The sequence below is a fragment of the Ovis canadensis genome, chromosome 14, assembly GCF_042477335.2.
Source record: "Ovis canadensis isolate MfBH-ARS-UI-01 breed Bighorn chromosome 14, ARS-UI_OviCan_v2, whole genome shotgun sequence".
Taxonomy (NCBI): domain Eukaryota; kingdom Metazoa; phylum Chordata; class Mammalia; order Artiodactyla; family Bovidae; genus Ovis; species Ovis canadensis.
This window is the reverse complement of record NC_091258.1, coordinates 74,167,833-74,193,840: the sequence shown is the minus strand read 5'-3', so window position 1 is coordinate 74,193,840 and position 26,008 is coordinate 74,167,833. Positions and strand designations below refer to the sequence as shown.

The 26,008-nt window shown below is 43.8% G+C and overlaps 2 protein-coding genes across 2 annotated transcripts; both read left to right on the top strand.

The window, feature by feature from the left end:
- Window positions 1-7,083: 7,083 nt before the first annotated feature.
- On the top strand, window positions 7,084-9,891 carry LOC138419620 (zinc finger protein 665-like). The gene is made up of 2 exons (XM_069552468.1): window positions 7,084-7,219; window positions 8,825-9,891. Exons 1-2 carry the CDS (start codon window positions 7,186-7,188, stop codon window positions 9,889-9,891), a joined length of 1,101 nt encoding a protein of 366 aa, XP_069408569.1. The 5' UTR covers window positions 7,084-7,185.
- Window positions 9,892-9,980: 89 nt separating this feature from the next.
- LOC138419619 (zinc finger protein 664-like) lies at window positions 9,981-10,934 on the top strand. Its single transcript, XM_069552467.1, has one exon. It carries the CDS (start codon window positions 9,981-9,983, stop codon window positions 10,869-10,871), a length of 891 nt encoding a protein of 296 aa, XP_069408568.1. The 3' UTR covers window positions 10,872-10,934.
- The last annotated feature ends 15,074 nt before the right edge of the window (window positions 10,935-26,008 follow it).

The following is a 26,008-nucleotide window of genomic DNA, read 5'->3' as shown; positions in this document are numbered from 1 at the left end:
GCTTTTTAATACACCATGTAGTTCTATCATAACTTTACTTCCAAGGAGCAGTCCCCTGGCTGCAGTCCCCTTTAGCAGTGATTACAGTATTGAATTACAGTTTCCTCTGCCCCCCTGGTAGCTCAGACGGTAAAGCGCCGGCCTACAAGGCGGAAGACCCAGGTTCGATCCCCGGGTCGGGAAGATCCCCTGAAGAAGGAAATGCCAACCCACTCCAGTATTCTTGCCTGGAAAATCCCATGTACTGAGGAGCCTGGTAGGCTAAAGTCCACGGGGTCGCAAAGAGTCGGACACGACTGAGCCACTTCACTTCACTTCACTTCACTTCCGCCTTCTGTGCCGCGACACTTCGCCACCCCGCGCCGGTCACGCGTCCGCCCCGCGCCGGTCACGCGTCCGCCCCGCGCCGGTCACGCGTCCGCCCCGCGCCGGTCACGCGTCCGCCCCGCGCCGGTCACGCGTCCGCCCCGCGCCGACGGGTCCGCCCCGCGCCGAGCAGCCCAGCCCCTCCGCGCCGAGCAGCCCCTGCTCCGCGCCAGGACGCTCCGCCCCGCCACGCAGCGAGTTTCCGCCTCACGTTTCAAATACCTTCTGTTGGTCCGGCTTCTCTCCACCACCCACTCTTGACGGCCTGGCCCCGCCTGCAGGCCGGTCAGCTATTTGTCTGCGCGTGCGCGCACTGTGACCCACGGAGAGGCGGAGAGCGGCGACTGGAGGTCCCATCGCGGCGTGAGTTTCTGTCTTTGGAGTCAAACCTGCCTCTCGCGGTCTCCTCTTCCTTGTACCCCGGATCTGAGGGTCGCTACTGACTCTGAAGTGAAGTCGCTCAGTCGTGTCCAACTCTTTGCGACCCCGTGGACTGTAGCCTACCAGGCTTCTCCGTCCATGGCATTCTCCAGGCAAGAATACTGGAGTGGGTTACCATTTCCTTCTCCAGGGGATCTTCCCGACCCAGGGATCGAACCCGGGTTTCCCAGCGTTGGAGGCAGACGCTTTAACCTCTGAGCATGACTCTAAATCCCCGCTCCCGCCCCACCACCCCCAGCAAATTCAGACGTCTCCGTAAGCGGCGAAGGGGCGCCTGCCTTTTGGTTGAACTCTGCATTGAAGCCGGTTTCTGCTTCTGGAACACTGAAACGCTGCGTTTCGCACCTTTTTCTGGCTAAAAACCGTTTACTGACCTCACTGACCCCTCTACCCTTTCTGCACCACATACAATTCTATTAGGTGAGGTGGTTTATTCGCTGCACGTTCTTCAGCCTCTCCTTCTCGGGCCTTGGAGGCCTCGCCGGCCGCCCCGGCCCAGGAGGGGCAGCGTTCTCTCCCCGGTCCTGGGATTCTGGGGAGCCTGCCCCGCTCCTGAGATCCCCTCTCTCCCAGCCGTCTGTCCTCACGTCTCCTAGGCAGGTCCTTCTGCCCTTCAGAGTGACTTTTCCCCTGATCCCTGGTGGGGAAGGTGACCTGAGCCAGCCACGTGACACCCATGGTTCTTAGGCCCCAAATACCACCCGCTGGAATTTGGCTCTTGCGGGAGGGCCTTTCTTATTCAGTCTCCTACCATGTAAATAGTGGGCGGAAGGCGGGATCAGAAGAAGCAGAGACAGCGACTCCTAGAGAAATGGAAAATTGAAAAAAGCCTGTGGGACAAGAGATGGCAGTGAAGAGGATTGTGAGGAACTTGGAAGAGACAGCTTCATGAAAGAGAATGAGCGTTGAAGTTAGCGAGTGGGGAAAGGAGAGAAATTCAGAGCAAAGCAGGGTCTCCGTAGAGTTAAGGGTGAGCAACATAGGGAGGTGTGGTTGTTCATTCCGACTCTTTGGAAGCCCTGTATCTCCAAGAGTTTTCTCAAATCCAGGTCTGATGAGTCCAGGGATGGTATCTCACCATCTCATCCTCTGCCGCCCCCTTCTATAGCCTTCAAGGGAGAGGGGCTGTAAATCAGGGGTCCCAAAGAGGGCGACAGTGGAGAGGCAGTTCACACAGCCCGCAAAGGGGATACAAGAGCTGGAACCAGAGCAACAATATCCTGGTGGGAGAGAAAGGGGACTCCTAGTGATTGGAGGAGCTGAGAGAAAAAGCGAGTTGAAGGGAAGCATAGCCACTTGGGAGTGCCAGAGAGTTGGGAGGAAGGGAGGGCAGAGGTAGAAGAAGAAAAGCAGAAATCCATGGAGACTGAGGATCACCAGGGAGGTTGGAGAGAAAGCAACTTGAAGGCGAAGAGATGGCAGAGAGAGGCGGGATGGGAGGCAGGGAAGAAGTAGGGAGGCAGGGAAGAAGTAGAGAAGAGGACAGGCACAGCAGGAGAGCAGAGATGCAAGCAGAGAAAGGGAGATGTAGAAAGAAGCAGGGAAACAGATCAACCAAATGAAGTGAAAACAGCTAGTGTGCAGGTGATGGTGGGGACTAGATCCAGAAGAGTGCTGAATCAGTTGGGTAAGAATTATTAAGTCGTTATACATTGATTCTTGGCTTTAAAATCTAATGCAAATCTTGCTTCTTTAAATTATACAGATCAGAATGAGAATTGCAAAACTTCTGTCTGTGAGGCATGTGTATTTTGTAATTATTTGTATTAAAAGAGCATGCATTTTTAGAGCCAGTTGAGGTGGGGGCTGTGGCAGTGACTTGATTCTCTCAGCTGTGGGTCACCCCCTTCGCTCTTCCTGAGGCGGAGTAGAGGTTATGCGAGAGAAAAAATGGGGCAAGAACTGATTCACTTACTACATGATGCCTTTTCAAGGAACTTTCAACATGTTCTTTGTGTAGGTTTTACTTTTGGCTTTCTGCTTTCTTTACATTTAATTATTTTTGTAGCTTGGGATAAAGATTCGTTCATTCAATAGCGACTTTCTTGTAAACAATTATGGAGATTTGTCTCACTTGGGACAACTTGGATGAATGTAGAGAATATTATGGTAAGTGAATTAAGACAGACAGGGAAAGACTGGTATTATATGTCCTTCCATTATATGGAATATTTAAAAAAATGAAACTCACTAGTACCAGAGGATAGGATGGTGGTCATCTGGGGCTGGGGGGTGGGGAAGATGGGGGGATGTTGGTCAAAAGGTATAGTCTTTGAGTTGTGAAATGAGTGCGTCCTGGGGAGGTATGTGCAGCATGCTAACTATAGTTAATCCTGTTCTGTTACTTCATGCTGGGAATTTTGTCAAGGGGAGTACGTCATCAATGATTTCACCACACACAGAACATGGGAATTTGGAGGAGATGGGTGTGTTCATTAGTGGATTGTGATAAATATTTCACACTATACACATGTGTCACATGCTCACAGGGTGTATGGTATGTATACACATACTCCTTTGGTTAGTCGGTTCTCCCCGATCAGACAGGCTCCTCAGGTTCTCGTGTGGGGCCTCGCCCCAGGAATGTGCACAGAGTGCAGATGATTCCGATCTGGATCCTGCACTGAGCACCAGGGCTCTTAGCCTCCACTTCTGAGACTGAGATCAGGCCCTGGGAGAGGGAAGGGTGCTCTGCTCCGAGTGGGGCTGGACCAGGGTCTGCTGTGTGACCTGAAGGGCATCATGGGGTCAGCAGAGGTGCCCCCTGTTGCTGTGTGCATGAGGCCTCACCAGGAGGGGAGTGTGATCCAAGGAAATTGTGGTAAAGTCCCGTGTTGGACTCTCTGCAGGAGTTAACTGTGCTGAGTCCCTCCTGAGACAGTGACCACAGAGGACTGTCTGTTCCACATGGTTAGGGCTTCCTTGTGTGTGTGGTTGGGGATGAGGAAAGGAGGGATGTGTTGACTCTAAGCATTAAACAGCATGTTTTCAACTTTCATGATAGAACTGTGAAGACTCATGGACAAAGAGGCCCAGAAGAGGAAAGAACAGGAGTCAGGCATAGCTCTTTCTCAGGTAGGGTCATATTCTCAGTGGATTCTCACACTGCCTTCCTGAAGTGCCGTTCTCAGGACTCGCTAATCGTGTCTGACTCTGGAGTGTCCTGTGTGACTCCTGTATAAGCACACTTGCCCGGGGCCTTCCCTCAGGCCCTGTCAACTCCACTTAGGTCCGGTCTCCCTATGACCCGGTGACCTGGCCCTTGTGAGGAGGCTCCCTTGGGCACCATCCTGGGCAGGGCTTCTCACCCACGGGTTGGAGACGGGGTCTCAGTGCTGTTGGGCAACACGGACTGTTGAGGGCCCATCTGGATGCGCTGTCTGCTCTCAGTCAACCATGGTAAAGAAGCTGTACGTGGACCACAGGTATTAACATGTACAGTAAACAGGAAAATCTGCAAAAGAGGCCAATGAGTGGAAATCAGTTATAACTTTTTATAGCACATTTAAAACTAAATGAGCACCTCCTTGAAAACTTAAGTGTTTGGGAATGGAATGGAATGGAATGTTCAGAAAGCGATGTCAGAGCTAGAGAGTGGTTTGTTAACACCATCTAATTTAAATTGTGAAATCAGGCTTACTAATTTTTTTTCTTTCTTTTTGACATGATACAGCTTCCAGGGTCTTAGTTCGATGAGTAGGGATCGAACCTGAAACCATGCAGGAAGTGAGGAATCTTAACCGCTGGACCATGAGGGAATTCTCCAACTTTACTAATCTTGATTCAGTATTTTCCTAATGAAATAAAATAATAAACTTGGGGTTTGTTAATAAGTACATAGCTAAAACTAAGGATAAAAATCACATTATTAATTTTAAAATATATTTATTTCCTGTACTCTGACTTCATTGCTTCAGTGTCTTTTCCCTAGTTCTGGCGAGTGGTGGCCACTCTCTGGATGCAGTGTGCACACTTCTCACTGTGGTGGCTTCTGTTGTCTTGCAGCCCAGGCTCTAGAGCACACCGGCTTCAGTAGTTTCACCTCCTGGGCTCTACAACTCTGGCTCAGGAATTGAGACTCACAGGCTTAGTTGCCCCTCAGCAAGTGGGATCTCAGACCAGGCAACAACCCACATCTCTTGCATTGCCCAGTGGATTCTTAACCATTTACCCCTAGGGAGGGCCACATAGTGTTAAATACAGGTATTTTATAAAGATTGGAAGAAATCTCCTGTATGTTATTTTCTGCTTGTATTATTATTATTATTATTATTCTTAGTTTTTGAACTAGAATAAGATAATGTTGAGGAGTTCCCTGGTAGTACAGTAGCTAAGAATGTGCCTGCCAATGTTGGGTGCATGGGTTCCATCCCAGGTCCGGGAAGATGCCTCAGAGCAACTAAGCCCATGGGCCACAACTACTGAGCCTGTGCCCTAGAGCCTGGGAGCCATTACTATGGAAGCCCGCACTCTCTAGAGCCTGTGCTCCAAAACAAGAGAAGCCACTGCTAGGAGAAGCCCGGGCACTGCAGCTGGAACTAGAGAAAGCCCACTCACAGTAACAAAGACCCAACATAAGCAAAATAAATAAACTTTGAAAAAGAAATAGAATGTTGACAAAGTTACTGAAGGAAGAAGTACAATGAAAGAAGAGAACGGGAACCCACTCCAGTATTCTTGCCTGGAGAATTCCATGGATAGAGGAGCTGGTGAGCTGCCCTCAGCAGGGTTGCGAAGAGTCTGGCATGAGTAAGCAGGTAAAGAACAACTTCCACACACAGTAGATTGAGCTCTGAAAAACAAATCTAAGCATCTAACGTTCCTCCTGGACATTCTTCAGTGACTTCCATTAGCTTTTGGAATAAAGTCCAAAATCCATAGATCTTGCATAAATTATCTCTACCTGGCATCACCCCATCTGCATTCCCTGTGTCCCAGTCACACTGGCTGACTTTCTGTTCAGTAAATATCTTCCTGCCTCAGAGCCGGCACACAGGCTGTTCTCTCTGCTTGCAACACTCTTCCATTTCCCACCTTGCCAGTCCTAAGTGTTTCTTCCTCACAGAGACCTTGTCTGATTTCTCAATGTAGGTGAAGACTTTCTGTTTAATCTTGTCCTAGCACCAGGCCTGTGTCAGAGCACTGATTTCAGTAGTAACATCAAAATTGTGGATGAAATTGGCTGGCTGGCTGCTAGATTGTAAGCTCCATCATGTTCACTGCTGTATTTCAAGCACAAAGCTGATGCTGAATGCATTTTGATAGAATGAAAGAAAAAAAATAAAGACAACTCTTCTTTTTTCAATCGTGTGTTTACACATGCATGCATGAATGCATGGATATGTAACTCCATGGTTTTATTACAAAAACAGCTTATAAATAATGGTGTATGCTTTGTAGCAGTTTCAGTTGTCTCTTAAGTGTATTTCATGGCATTGATTTTTCTACATCATCACATGAATGATGTAGATTGAAGTAAGATTATTGACATTGTGAGGGTTGCCATGGAGAGGGTGTGACCCTGTATTGTGACCATTTATGCTGTTCTATTGTAGTTCAGCTACCTTGAACTTGTTTCAGGTATTCTCAGGGAACTCTCTGTGGATGCTCTTTCCTTCTCTGCTAGTTAACTGGTTGATTCCTTGGGTTCAGTTGTCTCTCCCAACCACCTGAGCTCAGGTGCTGTTGCCTCATTTCTTAACTGTTTGATCTGAGCGATTTCTTAGAGTGACAAGAGTTTTCTCCCCAGTAAGGTGGACACAGATCTTTCTCTAACGTGCTGTTATGTTGATGACAAGTTCATCCGTGTGAAGTCTTTAGAGTAATGCTTAGTGTGTAGGACGTGCTGAAACACCTATTGTCAGTGTGATGGTGTCATCATCATCACAATGTATGTTCTTTTAAAGTCACTGTGGACTTTGTCGTCTCTGAAGACACCAGTCTTGCTGTAACTCACCTAGATAGTGACACTGTGTCACTCACTGTGTTGAATGGAACACTTCTGCATAGAAAACCCAGTCTTGGTTTTACTTTGTGTATTTTTCATGTGTTGTCCACATACATGACAAATTCATGTTGATTGCAGGATATCATAATCTTAGGGAAAAAGAGGAAATTATACATTAGATTAGAGACCAACAGTTTGCTTCAAGCAGCTTTTAATGGATCTATCAGAAAGTATATTACTTCAAGTGAATTGAGCTTTACCCCTCTCACCTCTTCTCATTTTGTGTGAAACTAAGAATCCTCCTCAGGGCCCTTTGGTGAAATCTGTTTTCATTTCAGGCACAATTGACCTTCAAGGATGTGTTCCTAGATTTCACTCCTGAGGAGTGGGAATGCCTGGACCCTGCCCAGAGGACCTTGTACAAGGACGTGATGGTGGAGATTCTCAGGAACCTGCTGTCTGTGGGTGAGGGTCACTTCCCCCTGAAGTGGAGATCTGCCCTGGGGTATCTCTGCATGTTCCCTCTGTACCTTTTGAGATCCCCTGTTTTTCTTGACTAAGCTCAAAACCTTGTTGACTCACACATGTAAAGCTTCCTGATTGGCATCAGGAGTTTAAACTTGACTTTCCTTCAGGTGACCTGCCCACTGTGTGATGCACAAGGAGTTTCTCCACAGCTCAGGTGTTTATAAAGCTGATTTCAAACTGTGAAATCTCCAGTTGCCTGTTTTCTAGCCTTGTGTTCTTGGTTCAGTAGTTCTTAGACAGGAACTGGATCCCTGCTGCATGTTATACTGTATATTATACTGTTCCCTGTGCATTCAGAAGGTGGCAGAGAGTAACAGAAGCATTTATTTAAAAAAGAAAGGTTGGATTCTGGAAGAAGCCACAGTATATGGCATTACTTCTGAGTAGGAAGTTCTGTTTCTGATCTGAACGTTATTTCCATTCTTGTGGCACAAGGAAGAAGACCCCTGGATTGTGGAGAATGAGGTGCTAATAGCAAACATCCAGATGAGTGGGAAAGTATCCACACTGTGATCACAGGTCAACTGTCAGAAGGACAGAGAGGAAGCCACACCATTCATAGTGTTTGGGAAACTCTCCAAGTGGGAGAGTTCTGTGAGAAAACAGATGTTTAATGTTTGTGAACTCTCACAAGAGAGTTTTCTTCTCCCTAACTTACGGCTGTGTTCTTTGACATGTGAAATGTACAGCACCGGCCAGTGGTGCTGTAGCACCCACAGAGATGAAGGCAAAGTCTTTTTTTTCCTTTGGCTTGTACTGGGTCTTTTTTGCTGTTGTGGTCTTTTGTCTGTTTGAGATGACAGAGGGCTACTCGCTAGTTGCAGGAAACATGGTTTCTCATTGTGGTGGCTTCTTTTGTTGGAAAGCACAGGCCCCTGGCACACGGGCTTGAGTAATTTTACAATGCAAGCTCAGTATCTGTGGCTCATCAACTTATATATATACTTTACGGAATTCTTTATTTTCTCAATGCAGTATTTGTGGAACAATTACTAATTGCCATTTATTTTTCACATTATTCATTAGAATGTTTCTTTTGCCTTGTTTACCATTCCCATGTATTGCCTGATTGACGCTTGTTTGCTCAGTTGCTCAGTCCTGTCTGACTCTGTGATCTCATGAACTGTAGCCCACCAAGCTTTCCCGTCAATGGAATTTTTTTCAGACAAGAATAGTGCACTGGGTTTTGATTTCCTGCTCCAGGGGATCTTTCCTATCCAGGGTTAAAGTAGGGTGAGCTTTGAGGTCGTGGTGGGAAAATACATTTTCTTTGTGAACTGACATGAGTTTGCATAAAATGAATGTTTTCTGATTGTGTTGGAAACTATACTACCCTAAAATTAATTTGAATTACCTATGATCACTCTTTTTTAAAGAGTTATATTCCTTTAGTGTTGTATCGTTTTAAGATCATCATTGTGAAGATTCATAATTCTCTTCAGGATGGATATGACCTTTGGTATAATATCATGTGTTCAACAGGAAATAATTTATTTATGAATTGTAATTAATAGAATATCTGTGGTTCTTTATGTCTTGTAGATATGTCTCATATACATATAACCAAGAAATTACAGGCCAAAGGAAACAGTGGTAAAGGGGAAATTTTTCAAAGAGTGATGTTTGGAAGAGCTGAAAGCCTTGAAATCAGAGATTTTCGCCTCAGGAAGATTCAGGAAAATATACATGACTTTGATTGTCTGTGGACATATGATGAAAGAAATGACAAGGAAATGTCTACATCCTATAACAAAAATCTCACTGATGGAAGAGATCATCATAGTAGAAGTGATGCAGGAAATGGACCTTTTGAAAGGCACGGATCAAGCTTTCAGGATGAATTGCAGATGGTACAGTCTGAAGGGATAATTTTTGAATGTAGTCAAGTTGTGACAAACGTCAGCGCCTCAGGTTTACCACCTCACAGAACTTGTAATGTCTGCAAAGGCTTTTCTCACAAACATGAGAATGCTGTTATGCATCCTTCAAAACTGTTCCAAGACCATGAAACACACAAAAAAAGACCTTACAAATGTAATGAATGTGACATAACCTTTCTTCAGGACTCAGAACTCACTGGACATCAAAGAATCCATACAGGAGGAAATCCATATAAATGTGACGTGTGTAGCAAGGCTTTTGATCAAACTACCAAACTTCCCATTCACTGGAGAATTCATACTGGAGAGAAACCACATAAATGTGATGTATGTGACAAGGCTTTTATTCAGATTGGAAACCTTGCAGTTCATCAGAATATTCATCCTGGAGAGAAACGATATAAATGTGATGTGTGTGGTCACTGCTTTAAACAAAGTACACACCTTGAAAATCATCAGAGAACTCATACTGGAGTGAAACCATCTAAATGTGATGTTTCTGGAAAAGCTTTTAGTCAAAATGCAAGCCATGCAGTTCATCAAAGACTTCATACTGGAAAGAAACCATATAAATGTCATGATGTATGTGGCCTATGCTTTACTCAGAACTCAGAACTTGAAGTTCATCAGAGAACTCATAAGGGAGAGAAACCATATAAATGTGATGAATGTTGCAAAGGCTTTAGTGAAATTTCAAGGCTTGCAGTTCATTGGAGAGAAACCATATAAATGTGATGTGTGCGGCAAGTCATTTAATCGTACTGGCAAACTTGCTGTTCATCGGAGAGTTCATACTGGAGAGAAACCATATAAGTGTGATGTATGTGGCAAGGCCTTTATTCAAACAACAGGCCTTGCTGTTCATCAGAGAATTCACACTGGAGAGAAACCATATAAATGTGATGAATGTTGCAAAGGCTTTAGTGAAATTTCAAGGCTTGCAGTTCATTGGAGAGAAACCATATAAATGTGATGTGTGCGGCAAGTCATTTAATCGTACTGGCAAACTTGCTGTTCATCGGAGAGTTCATACTGGAGAGAAACCATATAAGTGTGATGTATGTGGCAAGGCCTTTATTCAAACAACAGGCCTTGCTGTTCATCAGAGAATTCACACTGGAGAGAAACCATATAAATGTGATGTGTGTGCCAAGGCATTTAGTCATACTGGAAGCCTTGCTGTTCATCGGAGAGTTCATACTGGAGAGAAACCATATAATTGTGGTGTATGTGGCAAGGCCTTTAATCGAACTTCAAACCTTGCAGTTCATCAGAGAGTTCATACTGGAGAGAAACCATATAATTGTGGTATATGTGGTAAGGCTTTCAGTGTAAGTTCAAGCCTTGCAGTTCATCAGAGAGTTCATACTGGAGAGAAACCATATAAATGTGATGTGTGTGCTAAGGCATTTAGTCGTACTGGACAACTTGCTGTTCATCGGAGAGTTCATACTGGAGAGAAATCATATAAGTGTGATGTATGTGGCAAGGCCTTTATTCAAACAACAGGCCTTGCTCTTCATCAGAGAATTCATACTGGAGAGAAACCCTATAAATGTGATGTGTGTGGCAAGGCGTTTAGTCATACTGGAAACCTTGCTTTTCATCAGAGAGTTCATACTGGAGAGAAACCCTATAAATGTGATGTATGTGGCAAGGCATTTAGTAGAACTACAAGCCTTGCAGTTCATCAGAGAATTCATACTTGAGAGAAACCATATAAATGAGAATTATGTGGCAAAACATGTTAGTGCAAATGTCGTGAGTGTAACAAAGCCTTTAGTTAGTGTTCAGGCCTAACATCATCACTTAAATTTTTTTTTTTTAATATTGTGATGGTTTTTGCTGTACATCAACATGAGTAGGCCATAGGCATACATACGTCCCCTCCCTCCTGAACCCACCTCTCTCACCACCGTATCCCTCCAGATTGTCCCAGAGCACTCGCTCTTATATCAAACTCCCACTGGCTCTTTTACTTATGATAATACATACGTTTCAGTGGTAATATCTTAAATCCTGCCATCCTATTTCTTTTCTTTTTTTCAATAGTTTTTCCTTAGCGTTACTTTTTCTATCCACGTTCTGACCCAGATTTTTGTTTAATTTACATTTTTTTCCTGCCTTAAGTCAGTGGGTTATTATGAGACTTTTGTAACATTAAAATGCACATAGGCAATGGCAGGGAACATAGTAGGTGCCCTGTAAATGTAAAGAAAGACAGTTCCTTTAGGACTTGAGTTCAATCAATTTGTACACATAGAAATATTTATAAATAGTGCCAAGTTAATAATTTTGGTGAAAATAAATTCTAGTGTCTTCTTAAGATTTCATATTTTACAGTGTGCTTTGTTGTCCACAACTGACAGATCTTTCAGAAACAGACAACAAAGAAATGAGAGAAAATATATTACAATTTTCAGCAAGAAGTAAATTGCCTAATTACCGTCAAGTGATCATCTAGTAATTTGACATTCCATTACATTGAAATTGAAGTGAAAGTGAAGTTGCTCAGTTCTGTCTGACTCTTAGCAACCCCATGGACTACAGCCTACCAGGCTCCTCCATCCATGGGTTTTTCCAGGCAAGAGTACTGGAGTGGGTTGCCATTGCCTTTTCCGGAAATGGTAATGGGGGAACATAAATGTCGGTATCATTTTGTATGGTTGATTTTCTCAAGTTTCCTTTGTGATAAATGTAAGCCTGGCTGCTAGCCTTTTAGAGCTGGGTAGGAGCTGTATCTTTCCAGAGTGCTGGGGGTAAGTTCTTTCTAAGCTCTGTAATTTCCTGTTCTCTTCTTTTGCTTATCATTTCCATCCTGAAGAGTATTCTCTCCATGTGTCTATTTCTCAGTTCAAAATTATACTTATTTTTTAAGGTATAACTCACTACCTCTGCCCTCTAAGGTCTTTCCTGATCCAGCCAACAAGAAGTAATCTTACCTCCCCTACAGCATTTCTTCTTGGATATTTACTTCTTTTGTTGACGCCTTAAGCTTGGGCTGTGTCTTTACTTCTCTGTATTCCCTGGTAGTACATGGCTTTCTACTCTGTACGTGACTCTCACAATTACCTATGTTACTATGTGATATTTGATTTTTAGAAATATTATTTGAATATTACATTGAAGTATTGGCTTAAGTATTTCATATTATGATGTAAACAAGTTTTCGTCATATAAGTATTTGAAGTTTTCTCATCATAAGCATGGAACAGAAACTTTTATCAAGAAGAATGCATTTCTCATTAAAAGTTTTTTTCTCTCTAATCTTTAAAATTTATTTTTGGCTATGCTACGTCTTCATTGTGCTGGCATCTTTCTTTTTGCAGCAATCAGGCTATGAATTCTGCACATAAACTTGGCTGGGGTATGGTTGGAGACTGGCATTTTAATGCTTCTTTTGGTCAGTTCAGAGGATTGAATGTCTTTTTTTTTTTTTTTTTGGCTGTGCTGAGCCTTTTTTTTTTTTTTTGCTGCACGTAGGCTTTCTCTAGTTGCAGCAGGCAGAAGTGACTTTCTAGTTACTTGTGTGCAGGTTTCTCATGCTGTAGCTACTCTTGTTGCAGAGCACAGGCTCAGTACTTGTGTAGCACGGGCTTAGTTGCTTGAGGCACATGGCATCCTCTCAGACCAGGATCAAACCCGGGTCCTATGCGTTGGCAGGTAGATTATTTACCACTGCACCACCAGGGAAGTTCTACTCAGTGTCTTTTAACTGGCCGCTATGTATGTTAATACACTGCCAAACAAAATGGGGGTCATCAACCAATAACTAGGAGATCTGAAAACCAGGAGAGACTACCCCAAACTTCTGTGGACTCGCTGAAGAAGTGTATGGGCCCAAGAGACCCTTCCTGAAATATCAAGGCCAGAATGTCCAAAACACTGTATAAGGTCTGCTTTTCTCCATCCTGCATTCCCCTCAGGGTGCACTTTCGCTGGACCACTGCAGTGGGTAATAAGCTTGATCCTTGAAGAAGTGAAATGTCAAGCCATTTTTCCCCTTAAAAGCGTTAGTATGAAGTAGCCCTTTCTAAGAGTTGTGTGTTTCACATTCTAGCTTGTCAACTGTACACAAAGCCAGTTCTTGTTTACTTAAACTGCTTAAATTCTAATTACAGGAATATTCATGCGTTCAGCTAGCACACCACATCCAGCCCCACCCCACCAGCCCCTCTACATCAACTCCCACCCAACCCCAACCTGGACAGCAGACCAGGTTTCACTTCCCAGGCCTCTGAATCACTTGAGCCTCATCAGTAGGACTCCAAGTACAGTTTGTTTCAGTTGCTCAGTCATGTCCGACTCTGTGACCCCATGGACTGCAGCACGCCAGGCCTCCCTGTCCATCACCAACTCCCAGAGTTTACTCAGACTCGTGTCGGTGATGCCATCCAACCATCTCATCCTCTGTCGTTGGACATGCAGGACTCCAAATGTTATGCCAAAACCTTTCTTTCCAGTGTGACTACCCCACAGAATATTAAGGTTTTATTAAAAGTGGTACAGTTACTTAAACTAATGAGCAATCAATGGTATGACACAAGACGCGAAAGACCCTCAAGTACTACTTAACCCTGACAAGACACCTCTGGATCCAAAGGGAGGAACAAGCAGGTAGGTGTATGCTCCGCCCGCCCGCGCCCCTCTGACGTCCAGACGCAGGCCTGTGTCCTAGGCTGTGACCCTCATTCTCCCTTTCCTTTGGAACCTACCGCTTGGAAGTCTCTGCTATCTCCACTCAGACGTGAGTTTATAGCAATTCCTGAAGCCGAAACGTGGTAGGTGCAGTTGCCCCAGGAATAGTGAGGTAATTTTTTTGCTTTTTAGTCTCGTTAAGGTCCGCGTGTAGGGTCCCCTCTACTCCATATCTCTGGTCTCTGGTCACTTAGGACCTTCCTAATCCCCCAGCCTTTCCTCCCCAAGTAAATTCAATTGTTACCTTGAGAGGCCCGTGGTCTAATTTCCTTTCAGTGTAAAATCCTGAGGTAACATATATCGTGCATGAAATATATAGTAATTTATAGGGAGAAAGTCATTATAATTGAGACATGATGCTTGATAATTTTGTTAATATACCAAAACTCTTGTTCAGGAACTAGCTTAGAATTTGATCTTTGCAACTGGTGGTGGAGCTGGAGTTCTTTCTCTAGTGTTAGGGAGGTATATTACTGTCCTTTTCTGGTTTATATGACCAGGGTAATAAATTGACTACAGAGACTCTTCATTTTAGGAGATAATTTCCAGTGATGCTGGTTACTGGTATGAGCTCTAGAATCAAAGAAAATATAAAGTAGTCTCTCTGCTCAGACATTTCTGACTGAGACCCCACGACCCGGCAGGCTGCTGTGTCCATGGGATTTCCCAGGCAAGAATACTGGAGTGAGTTGCCGTTTCCTAATCCTAGGGATCTTCTGACTCAGGGATAAAACCCCCATCTCTTGCATCTGCATTAGCAGGAGGATTGTTACCACTGAGCCGCCTGGGAAGCCTCTTTGATGTGATACTAGTTTTTTATTTGAATTAAAGAAGTGAGAGTTTTGGTTGGTAGTTTTCCAGTCAATGAGACTCAGTGTGGATAATGTTGAATTATGGATTGCTGACAGGTGCAGTGGAAAGTGGCATATAATAGTGGGGAAATATCTTAAGAAATCGGAGAATCTGAAGACAGTTGAGGGATAATTTTAGCTTTTATGCATCAAGGATGACTGTCAGTGAGACACTAAACCTAAGATGATTATGTGGGGCAGGTGGACAAGGAGCAGTTAGCTTCAAGTAATGAGGCCTGGTTATTTGTGGGAAAGTTGGTGGAATTCCTGCCCGCAGTAGTAGATATAATGGTCATCTGAGTTAAATTCACCCATTCCAGTCCATTTTAGTTTGCTGATTCCTAGAATGTCGACATTCACTCTTGCCATCTCCTGTTTGACCACTTCCAATTTGCCTTGATTCATGGACATAACATTCCAGGTTCCTATACAATATTGCTCTTTACAGCATCGGATCTTGTTTCTATCACCAGTCGCATCCACAACTGAGTGTTGTTTTTCCTTTGGCTCCATCCCTTCATTCTTTCTGGACTTATTTCTCCACTGATCTCCAGTAGCATATTGGGCACCTACCAACCTGGGGAGTTCCTCTTTCAGTATCCTATCATTTTGCCTTTTCATACTGTTTATGGGGTTTTCAAGGTAAGAATACTGAAGTGGTTTGCCATTCCCTTTTCCAGTGGACCACATTCTGTCAGACCTCTCCACCATGACCCGCCCATCTTGGGTGGCTCCACAGGGCATGGCTTAGTTTCATTGAGTTAGACCAGGCTGTGGAATCCCTTAGAAGAAATGGAGTAGCCATCATGGTCAACAAAAGAGTCCAAAATTCAGTACTTGGATGCAATCCCAAAAAAGACAGAATGATCTCTGTTCATTTCCAAGGCAAACTATTCAGTGTCATGGTGATCCATGCCTATGCCCCAACCAGTAATGCTGAAGAAGCTGAAGTTGTACGGTTCTATGAAGACCTACAAGAACTTTTAGAACTAACACCCCCCAAATATGCCCTTTTCATCATAGGGGACTGGAATGCAAAAGTAGGAAGTCAAGAAACACCTGGAGTAACAGGCAAATTTGGCCTTGGAATATGGAATGAAGCAGTGCAAAGGCTAATAGAGTTTTGCCAAGAAAATGCACTGGTCATAGCAAACACCCTCTTCCAACAACACAAGAGAAGACTCTACACATGGGCATCACCAGTGGTCAACACTGAAATCAGATTAATTATATCCTTTGCAGCCAAAGATTGCAGAAGCTCTATACAGTCAGCAAAAACAAGACCAGGAGCCTACTGTGGCTCAGATCATGAACTCCTTATTACCAAATTCAGACTGAAATTGAAGAAAGTAGGGAAAACCACTAGACCATTCATCTATGACCTAAATCAAATCCCTTATGATTATACAGTGGAAATGAGAAATAGATTTAAGGGCCTAGATCTGATAGATAGAGTGCCTGATGAACTACGGACGGAGGTTCGTGACATTGTACAGGAAACAGGGATCAAGACCATCCCCATGGAAATGAAATGCAAAAAAGAAAAATGGCTGTCTGGGTAGGCCCTACAAATAGCTGTGAAAAGAAAAGAAGCTAAAAGGAAAGATATAAGCATCTGCATGCAGAGTTCCAAAGAATAGCAAGAAGAGACAAGAAAGACTTCCTCAGTGATCAATGCAAAGAAATAGAGGAAAAGAACAGAATGGGAAAGACTAGAGATCCCATCAACAAAATCAGAGATACCAAGGTAAAATTTCATGCAAAGATGGGTTCGATAAAGGACAGAAATGGTATGGACCTAACAGAAGCAGAAAATATTAAGAAGAGGTGCGAAGAATACACAGAAGATGTATACAAAAAAGATCTTCATGACCCAGATAATCACGATGATGTGATCACTCACCTAGAGCCAGACATCCTGGAATGTGAAGTCAAGTGGGCCTTAGAAAGCATCACTATGAACAAAGCTAGTGGAGGTGATGGAATTCCAGTTGAGCTATTTCGAATCCTGAAAGATGATGCTGTGAAAGTGCTGCTCTCAATATGCCAGCAAATTTGGAAAACTTAGCAGTGGCCACAGGACTGGAAAAGGTCAGTTTTCATTCCAATCCCAAAGAAAGGCAATACCAAAGAATGCTCAAACTACTGCACAACTGCACTCATCTCACATGCTAGTAAAGTAATGCTCAAAATTCTCCAAGCCAGGCTTCAGCAATACGTGAACCATGAACTTCCAGATGTTCAAGCTGGTTTTAGAAAAGGCAGAGAAACCAGAGATCAAATTGCCAACATCTGCTGGATCATGGAAAAAGCAAGAGAGTTCCAGAAAAACATCTATTTCTGCTTTATTGACTATGTGAAATCCTTTGACTGTGTGGATCACAAGAAACTGGAAAATTCTGAAATAGATGGGAATACCAGACCACCTAACATGCCTCTTTAGAAACCTATATGTAGCTCAGGAAGCAACAGTTAGAACGGGACATGGAACAACAGACAGGTTCCAATTAGGAAAAGGAGTACGTCAAGGCTGTATATTGTCACCCTGCTTTTTTAACTTATATGCAGATTACATCATGAGAAACGCTGGGCTAGAAGAAACACAAGCTGGAATCAAGATTGCCAGGACAAATATCAATAACCTCAGATATGCAGATGACACCACCCTTATGGCAGAAAGTGAAGAATTAAAAAGCCCCTTGATGAAAGTGAAAGAGGAGAGTGAAAAAGTTGGCTTAAAGGTCAACATTCAGAAAACCAAGATCAAGGCATTTGGTCCCATCACTTCATGGGAAATAGATGGGGAAACAATGAAAACAGTGTCAGACTTTATCTTTTTGGGCTCCAAAATCACTGCAGATGCTGTTTGCAGCCATGAAATTCAAAGACACTTACCCCTTGGAAGGAAAGTTATGACCAAACCTAGAAGGTATATTAAAAAGCAGAGACATTACTTTGCCAACAAAGGTCCGTCTAGTCAAGGCTATGGTTTTTCCAGTGGTCATGTTGGATGTGAGAGTTGGACTGTGAAGAAAGCTGAGCGCTGAAGAATTGATGCTTTTGAACTGTGGTGTTGGAGAAGACTCTTGAGAGTCCCTTGGACTGCAAGGAGATCCACAAGTCCATTCTAAAGGAGATCAGTCCTGATGTATTCTTTGGAAGGAATGATGCTAAAGCTGAAGCTCCAGTACTTTGGCCACCTCATGTGAAGCGTTGACTCACTGGAAAAGACTCTGATGCTGGGAGGGATTAGGGGCAGGAACAGAAGGGGTCGACAGAGGATGAGATGGCTGGATGGCATCACCGACTTGCTGGATGTGAGTTTGAGTGAGCTCCGGGAGTTGGTGATGGACAGGGAGGCCTGATGCGCTGCATGGGGTTGCAAAGAGTCGGACACGACTGAGCAACTGAACTGAACTGTTGGTGGAATATTTTCAGAGATTAAAAAAAAAAGAAGTTTGAAAATGCTTCTAGCTAACAGACGTTTGATAGAGTTGAGTAGGAGTGGGTTGTCTTCATTAGTTAAAATTAATCGGAGAAGGGAGTTTGTCCTAGAATTGTGAAGCCAGTGGCACGAGTGCTGTACACAGCTGTGTGGGATGTAGAGACCGGGTTATTAATAGGTTATTAATTAGGTTAGACAGGGTTATTAATAGGTTAATAATTAGGTTAGACAGGGTTTATAATAGGTTATTAATTAGGTTAGACAGGGTTATTAATAGGTTATTAATTAGGTCTTGGTGTGCAACATTTGGGGTGATTGGATAATAAGATCTTAAGAATTGAAGCCTGTGATGATTGGTAATCCTGTTAATGGGTGACTTCCTAATGAGGGCTGTAGTGGGGAAATGCATTGCTTTCAGCGGTTTATCTACTCAGAGTGGGGGATACTGATTTTACTGTGGTTAGAATGGCCAGAAGCTTTGGAATCTAAGGGGCTGTGAAGGAGGCCCGGCTTCCTTAAAGAGCTGGGTTATCTTCCATTTAGCTCACTCAGGGGCCACAGATGGCAGTGAGATTGTGGCCTTTCCTATGACTTCTTCACTGAACTCAATCGAGCCAAATCTCAAAGACCTTTAAAACTCTGTGATATCCCAGTTCCTGGCATGTTTTCCCAGGAGGGACCGTTTCTTGGTCTCCATCGGAGAAGGCAATGGCAACCCACTTCAGTACTCTTGCCTAGAAAATCCCATGGATGGAGAAGCCTGGTAGGCTGCAGTCCGTGGGGTCGCAGAGTCGGGCACGACTGAGTGACTTCACTTTCACTTTTCACTTTCATGCATTGGAGAAGGAAATGGCAACCCACTCCAGTGTTCTTGCCTGGAGAATCCCAGGGACAGGTGAGCCTGGTGGGCTGCCGTCTATGGGGTCGCACAGAGTCGGACACGACTGAAGCGACTTAGCAGCAGCAGCAGCAGCAGCATACTGAGTGCCCAGTGCCCTTGCATTTGTGCCTTGTATATTTCTGTGTGTTGCCCAGGCCCAGTGGTCTCTGCTGTTTAGCCCTGTTGTTCAACAGAGCACAGAATAGTGGCAAAAACATGTGGGAAAGTGAAGAGGAAGCTATTGGGGGTCTAGGAGAGTTGAGAGAGGAGGCAAAAGGAGCCTTATGAATGGTATATGAGTGTGTTGCAAGCATAGTGGTGTGACCCAGTGCAAGCTCGCTCTGCCACCTGTGAGAGAGGCCAGTGCTTCGGGAAGACGACTTCTTGAGGCAAATAATCGGATTTCATTTTGAAAACCAGCTGACCAAGAAGATGGCTAACTAATATCCTAAAATAGCCGTCTTGTTGGTGTCTGGATGCCAGATTCTTTTATGAAACTAAAGAAGCAGTGAGGAAATAAAGTCAGAAGGGAGGATCGAGAGGGAGAGGCATTGGGGAAGTAAGGTAAAATGTGCCATCAGTAAAGGGCCATCAGTCTTGCAATACATCTCAGGGACAGCCAGCCTTCTGTGTTCATCTCTTCTTCCTTGCAGGCATTCACACTTTGGGAAGTCAGAGTATCTCCCTGTGAGCTCAACAAAGGCACTTTAGTTTAACAGTCAGGCCAAGAGGTAGGGTCCTCTGAGGCCAGCATTATGGATGATTACAGTAACCACAGCAGTGAGAAGCAAGGCAAAGAAACCGTTCCAACTTGGAATCAGCATTGGCTCTTCCCTGCAACAGTTGTGGGATCACGTTGTGTGGAACTGTTGACAAGGGTGGTCTCAGTTTTGACTGGAGGACCTGAATGTGGGCTCATGGCTAATTATGGGTTGCCTGGAAGGGTGGGCATGATGCTATGATTGAGGTTTGTGTGCTTCGGTTGATTGGGAAAGTCATGATCACATTTGAGAAGGAAGGAAGAAAGTGGAGTTGGGAAGAGGACTATTACCCTGCAGTGTGTTAGAATCAAGGCCTGAGCTGAGCCCACAGGGAGGGATGGGTGCATTGGTCCTGGAGGTGGGATCCAGAAGGTTCCCCACAGCATTGACTCCATGGAGTAGATTTTGTGATGTCTTTTGGAAGGGCAAGAATCATTATGCAACCTCTAAAATAACTGTTGGTAAAATCCCAGAGGGGCTTCCCTCATAGCTCAGTTGTTAAAGAATCCGCCTACAATGCGGGAGACCTGGGTTCGATCCCAATACCAGACCATCTGACCTGTCTCTTGAGAGACCTTTATGCAGGTCAGGAAGTAACAGTTAGAACTGGACATGGAAAAACAGACTGGTTCCAAATAGGAAAAGGAGTATGTCAAGGCTGTATATTGTCACCCTGCTTTTTTAACTTATATGCAGAGTACATCATGAGAAATGCTGGGCTGGAAGAAGCAGAAGCTGGAATCAAGATTGCAGGGAGAAATGTCAGTAACCTCAGATATGCAGATGACACCACCCTTCTGGCAGAAAGTGAAGAGGAACTAAAGAGCCTCTTGATGTAAGTGAAAGAGGAGATTGAAAAAGTTGACTTAAAGCTCAACATTCAGAAAACGAAGATCATGGCCTTTGGTCCCATCACTTCATGGGAAATGGATGGGAAACAGTGGAAATAGTGTCAGACTTTATTTGGGGGGCTCCAAAATCACTGCAGATGGTGATTGCAGCCATGAAATTAAAAGAAGCTTATTCCTTGGGAGGAAAGTTATGACCAATCTAGATAGCATATTTAAAGTCAAAGACATTACCTTTCCAACAAAGGTCTGTCTAGTCAAGGCTATAGATTTTCCAGTGGTCATGTATGGATTGAGAGTTGGACTGTGAAAAAAGCTGAGCGCCAAAGAGTTGATGCTTTTGAACTGTGGTGTTGGAGAAGACTCTTGAGAGTCCCTTGGACTGCAAGGAGATCGAACACGTCCATCCTAAAGGAGATCAGACCTGAGTGTTCATTGGAAGGACTGATGTTGAAGCTACCTCTCCAATACTTTGGCCATCTCATGCAAGAGTTGACTCATTAGAAAAGACCCTAATGCTGGGAAGGATTGGGGGCAGGTGGAGAAGTGGATGACAGAGGATGAGATGGCTGGATGGCATCACTGACTTGATGGACATGGGTTTGGGTAAACTCTGGAAGTGGTGATTGACAGGGAGGCCTTGTGTGCTGCTATTCATGGGGTTGCAAAGAGTCGGACACGACTGAGTGATTGAACTTAACTGAAGTGAAAATCCCGGAGATGATTTTGTTGCTTCCGTTTAGTATTTTCTGTTATTTTGAGTTGTAATGAAGAAGGTTTCTGGTGCATTTGGAAGGACAACAAAAGAGACCTTGGAGTGTATCCTTGTTAGATGTTGAAGTCTCACTGGAGCATGTACATCAGCGTACACAGGTACTTTTTATTATTAGAGTTTGGAGATGACGGTTTTTGGGCTGGCTGAGGTCACTGTGACTGATAAGAAGCTGTCTTGAAGCCGGTTTGCTGCTTGGGCGCCTTCTTGTGTATTATTCCATCGTAAATGCATGAGTTGTTAAACCTTGGAATCTTTCTGGGGATTGCATAGCACGATGGATGGATTATTACTGCATGTGTGGATTGTGTGTTGAACCAGATGAAATTTCATAAGGGTCTTTCAACCTAGATGGAAAATGATACTAAACTTTGATGGCAGAGGGATTTTGTGAGGGAGGCGCCATAAAAAAAATCTCAGGATGTAAGGAAGGATCGGGCTCCCCAGGTGGTGGTAGTGATAAAGAATCACCTGCCAATGCAGAGACATAAGAGACACGGGTTTGATGCCTGCCTCGGGGGGAGGGCATGGCAACCTACTCCATGGGCAGAGGAGTCTGGTGGACTACAGTCCATAGGATCGCAAAGAGTCAGACATGACTGAAGCAACTTAGCTCACAGGCACAGGGAAGGATTATTCATAGTCTCCGAGGACCATCAGCTCCATAGCAATCTGTAGTACAAAGGCTTATTGGAGATGATGCAGCTGCTATTTCTTGCTGCCAGGGCAGTGGGGTTCTCTCCATGTCCTTCCAAATCATGTGCATGTACCACATACCTGCACAATACAGATACACAGGAACTCTCGTGAATGGTTGGTGAGAATGTAAATAGTACATGGAAAACAGTATGGAGTTTCCTCAAATACTACAAATAGAACATGCATAGGACCTCACAGTCTCACTTCTGATTATTATATCCAAAGGAAGCAGAATCAGTATATTTTTAAAGAATATTTGTTTATTTATTTGACTCCAGTGGGTCTTAGTTGTGGATCATGGGATCTTCATTGCATCACACAGGACGTTTCATCGTGGCATGGGGTCTCTGGAGTATGCAGCCTCTGTCTTTGTTGTGCCTGGGCTTAGTTCCTCCATCTCATGTGGGATCTTACATCCCCATGTTATTTCTGAGGCTGCTATATCTGAGGCTCCAGAAGCAAAAGCAGGGGTGTGCCCTGCTTTTATGAAGGATTGAACACGAGTTCTCTTTGTTGCAAGGCAGATTCTTAAGCTAGAATTCCTGTGACCACCAGGAATGTCCTGTGAAAAATCAGTGATTTGAACGAGTTACCTGCATTCATATAACCAATATTTTTTTATTCACAACAATCATTTGTTGTACAAATAAACTAAATGTCTGTTGACAAATAAGTCAATTATAAAAACCTGTGTATGACAGGCTTCTTGGGCAACAGAACACAAAGACACTAAAAGGGACCAAAGAAACTATAGTCACCCACATGCGCAGTCAGGGCAATTCTGAACGATAAGAAATTAAAAGGCCACAGACCAGCTGCTATTTCTGCGGGTCCAGAAGCAAAAGCAGGGGTGTGCCCATGATCTCTGCCCACAACAGCCCCAAAGGGAGTGGAGTGGAGGGGCAGATCACCCCAGCTTCCGTCCTGCCCAACCCACCAATCTCCCCCTACCCTCACCCCATTTAGGGGACCAGACTACCTCCCACTCCCACCTGTTGGAAAACAGCAACGGCAGCTACTTTTTCTTGCTCTTACTGCGGCAGGAGCCCCAATGAAGCCTTGTCTGAATTTGTCCTCTGGTCTGTTAATTATTTCCAGTTATTAAAGACCCCAAGGTTCCAGGTAAGTTATGTACAAACACACACACATATACATGTATGTGCATATATATATAATATATATATATGGACATATTATTCAGCCATAAAAATGTAGATTTTTGTCACTTAAGACAAGTGGAATGAATGTAGAAAACATTATTCTAAGTGAATTAAGACAGAGGAAAACACGTATGTGCTAGCTTACATGTGGAATATGAAGAAGTGACACTTAGTAGTACCAGACAGTAGGATGGTAGTTATCTGGAAGCGGGACATGGTGAAGATATATGGGAGATCTTGGTCCAAAGGTAGAGACTTTCAGACATAAAATGAGTATGTTCTGGGGAGCTATGTGCAGCTTGCTGACTATAGTTAATCCTACTTTGTTACAACAGCTTGAAATTTGCCGAGAGAGGAAATCTTGTGTTCTCACTGCACACACACACACACACACACACAATCTGTATCCAGATTGGAAAAGAAGTAAAATGCTTACTGTTTGCAGATGACACAATCCTCTACATAGAAAATCCTAAAGATACCACCGGAACATTACTCAGTTCACTTCAGTTCAGTTCAGTCTCTCAGTCGTCTCCAACTCTTTTCAACCCCATGAATCGCAGCACACCAGGCCTCCCTGTCCTTCACCAACTCTCAGAGTTCACTCAGACTCACGTCCAATGAGTCAATAATGCCATCCAGCTATCTCATCCTCTGTTGTCCCCTTCTCCTCCTGCCCCCAATCCCTCCCAGCATCAGAGTCTTTTCCAAAGAGTCAACTCTTCGCATGAGGTGTACAAAGTACTGGAGTTTCAGCTTTAGCATCATTCCTTCCAAAGAATACCAGGGCTGATCTCCTTCAGAATGGACTGGTTAGATCTCCTTGCAGTCCAAGGGACTCTCAAGAGTCTTCTCCAACACCACAGTTCAACAGCATCAATTCTTTGGCGCTCAGCTTTCTTCACAGTCCAACGCTCACATCCACACATGACCACTGGAAAAACCATTGCCTTGACTAGACGGACCTTAGTCGGCAAAGTAATGTCTCTGCTTTTGAATATGCTATCTAGGTTGGTCATAACTATCCTTCCAAGAAGTAAGTGTCTTTTAATTTCATGGATGCAGTCACCAAATATAAAGTCTGACACTATTTCCACTGTTTCCCCATCTATTTCCCATGAAGTGATGGGACCGGATGCCATGATCTTCTTTTTCTGAATGTTGAGCTTTAGGTCAACTTTTTCACTCTCTACTTTCGCTGTCATCAAGAGGCTTTTTAGTTCCTCTTCACTTTCTGCCAGAAGGGTGGTGTCATCTGCATATCTGAGGTTATTGATATTTCTCCCAACAATCTTGATTCCAGCTTGTGCTTCTTCCAGCCAGCGTTTCTCATGATGTACTCTGCATATAAGTTAAATAAACAGGGGGACAATATACAGCAGGGTGACGGACTCCTTTTCCTATTTGGAACCAGTCCGTTGTTCCATGTCCAGTTCTAACTGTTGCTTCCTGATCTGCATAAAGGTTTCTAAAGAGGCAGGTCAGGTATTCCCATTACTTTCAGAATTTTCCACAGTTTCTTGTGATCCACACAGTCAAAGGATTTGGCATAGTCAATAAAGCAGAAATAGATTTTTTTTCTGGAACTCTCTTGCTTTTTCCATGATCCAGCAGATGTTGGCAATTTGATCTCTGATTCCTCTGCCTTTTCTAAAACCAAATTGAACATCTGGAAGTTCACGGTTCATGTATTGCTGAAGCCTGGCTTGGAGAATTTTGAGCATTACTTTGCTAGCATGTGAGATAAGTGCAATTGTGCAGTACTTTGAGCGTTCTTTGGCTTTGCCTTTCTTTGGGATTGCAATGAAAACTGACCTATTCCAATCCTGTGGCCACTGCTGAGTTTTCCAAATTTGCTGACATATTGAGTGCAGCACTTTCACAGCATCATCTTTGAGGATTTGAAACAGCTCAATTGGAATTTCATCACCTTCACTAGCTTTGTTCGTAGTGATGCTTTCTAAGGCCCACTTGACTTCACATTCCAGGATGTCTGGCTCTCGGTGAGTGATCACACCGTTGTGATTATCCAGCTCATGAAGATCTATTTTGTATACGTCTTCTGTGTATTCTTGGCACCTCTTCTTAATATCTTCTGCTTCTGTTGGGTCCCTACCATTTCTGTCCTTTATCGAGCCCATCTTTGCATGATTTGTTCCCTTGGTATCTGTAATTTTCTTGAAGAGATCTCTAGTCTTTCCCATTCTCTTGTTTTCCTCTATTTCTTTGCATCGATCACTGAGGAAGGCTTTCTTATCTCTTCTTGCTATTCTTTGCAACTCTGCATTCAGATTCTTATATCTTTCCTTTTCTCCTTTGCTTATCAGAACTAACCAGTTAATATAGTAAAGTTGTAGGATATAAAATTAATACTCAGAAATCCCTTGCATTCCTATATACTAACAATGAAAAACAGAAAGAAAAACGAAGGAAACAATCCCATCCACCTTTGCAGTGAAAAGAGTAAAGTACTTAGGAATAAATTCACCTAAAAAAACAAAAAGACTTTCGTATATAAAACTATAGGACACTAATGAAAGAAAGATGACACAAATAGATGGAGCAATATACCATGTTTATGGCTTGGAAGAATCAATATAGTGAAAATGAGTATTCTATGCAAAGCAAGCCAGAGATTCAATGCAATCCTGGTCAAGCTACCAATAGTATTTTTCACAGAGCTAGAACAAATAATGTCAGAGAAACACAAAAAACCTCAAATAGCCAAAGCA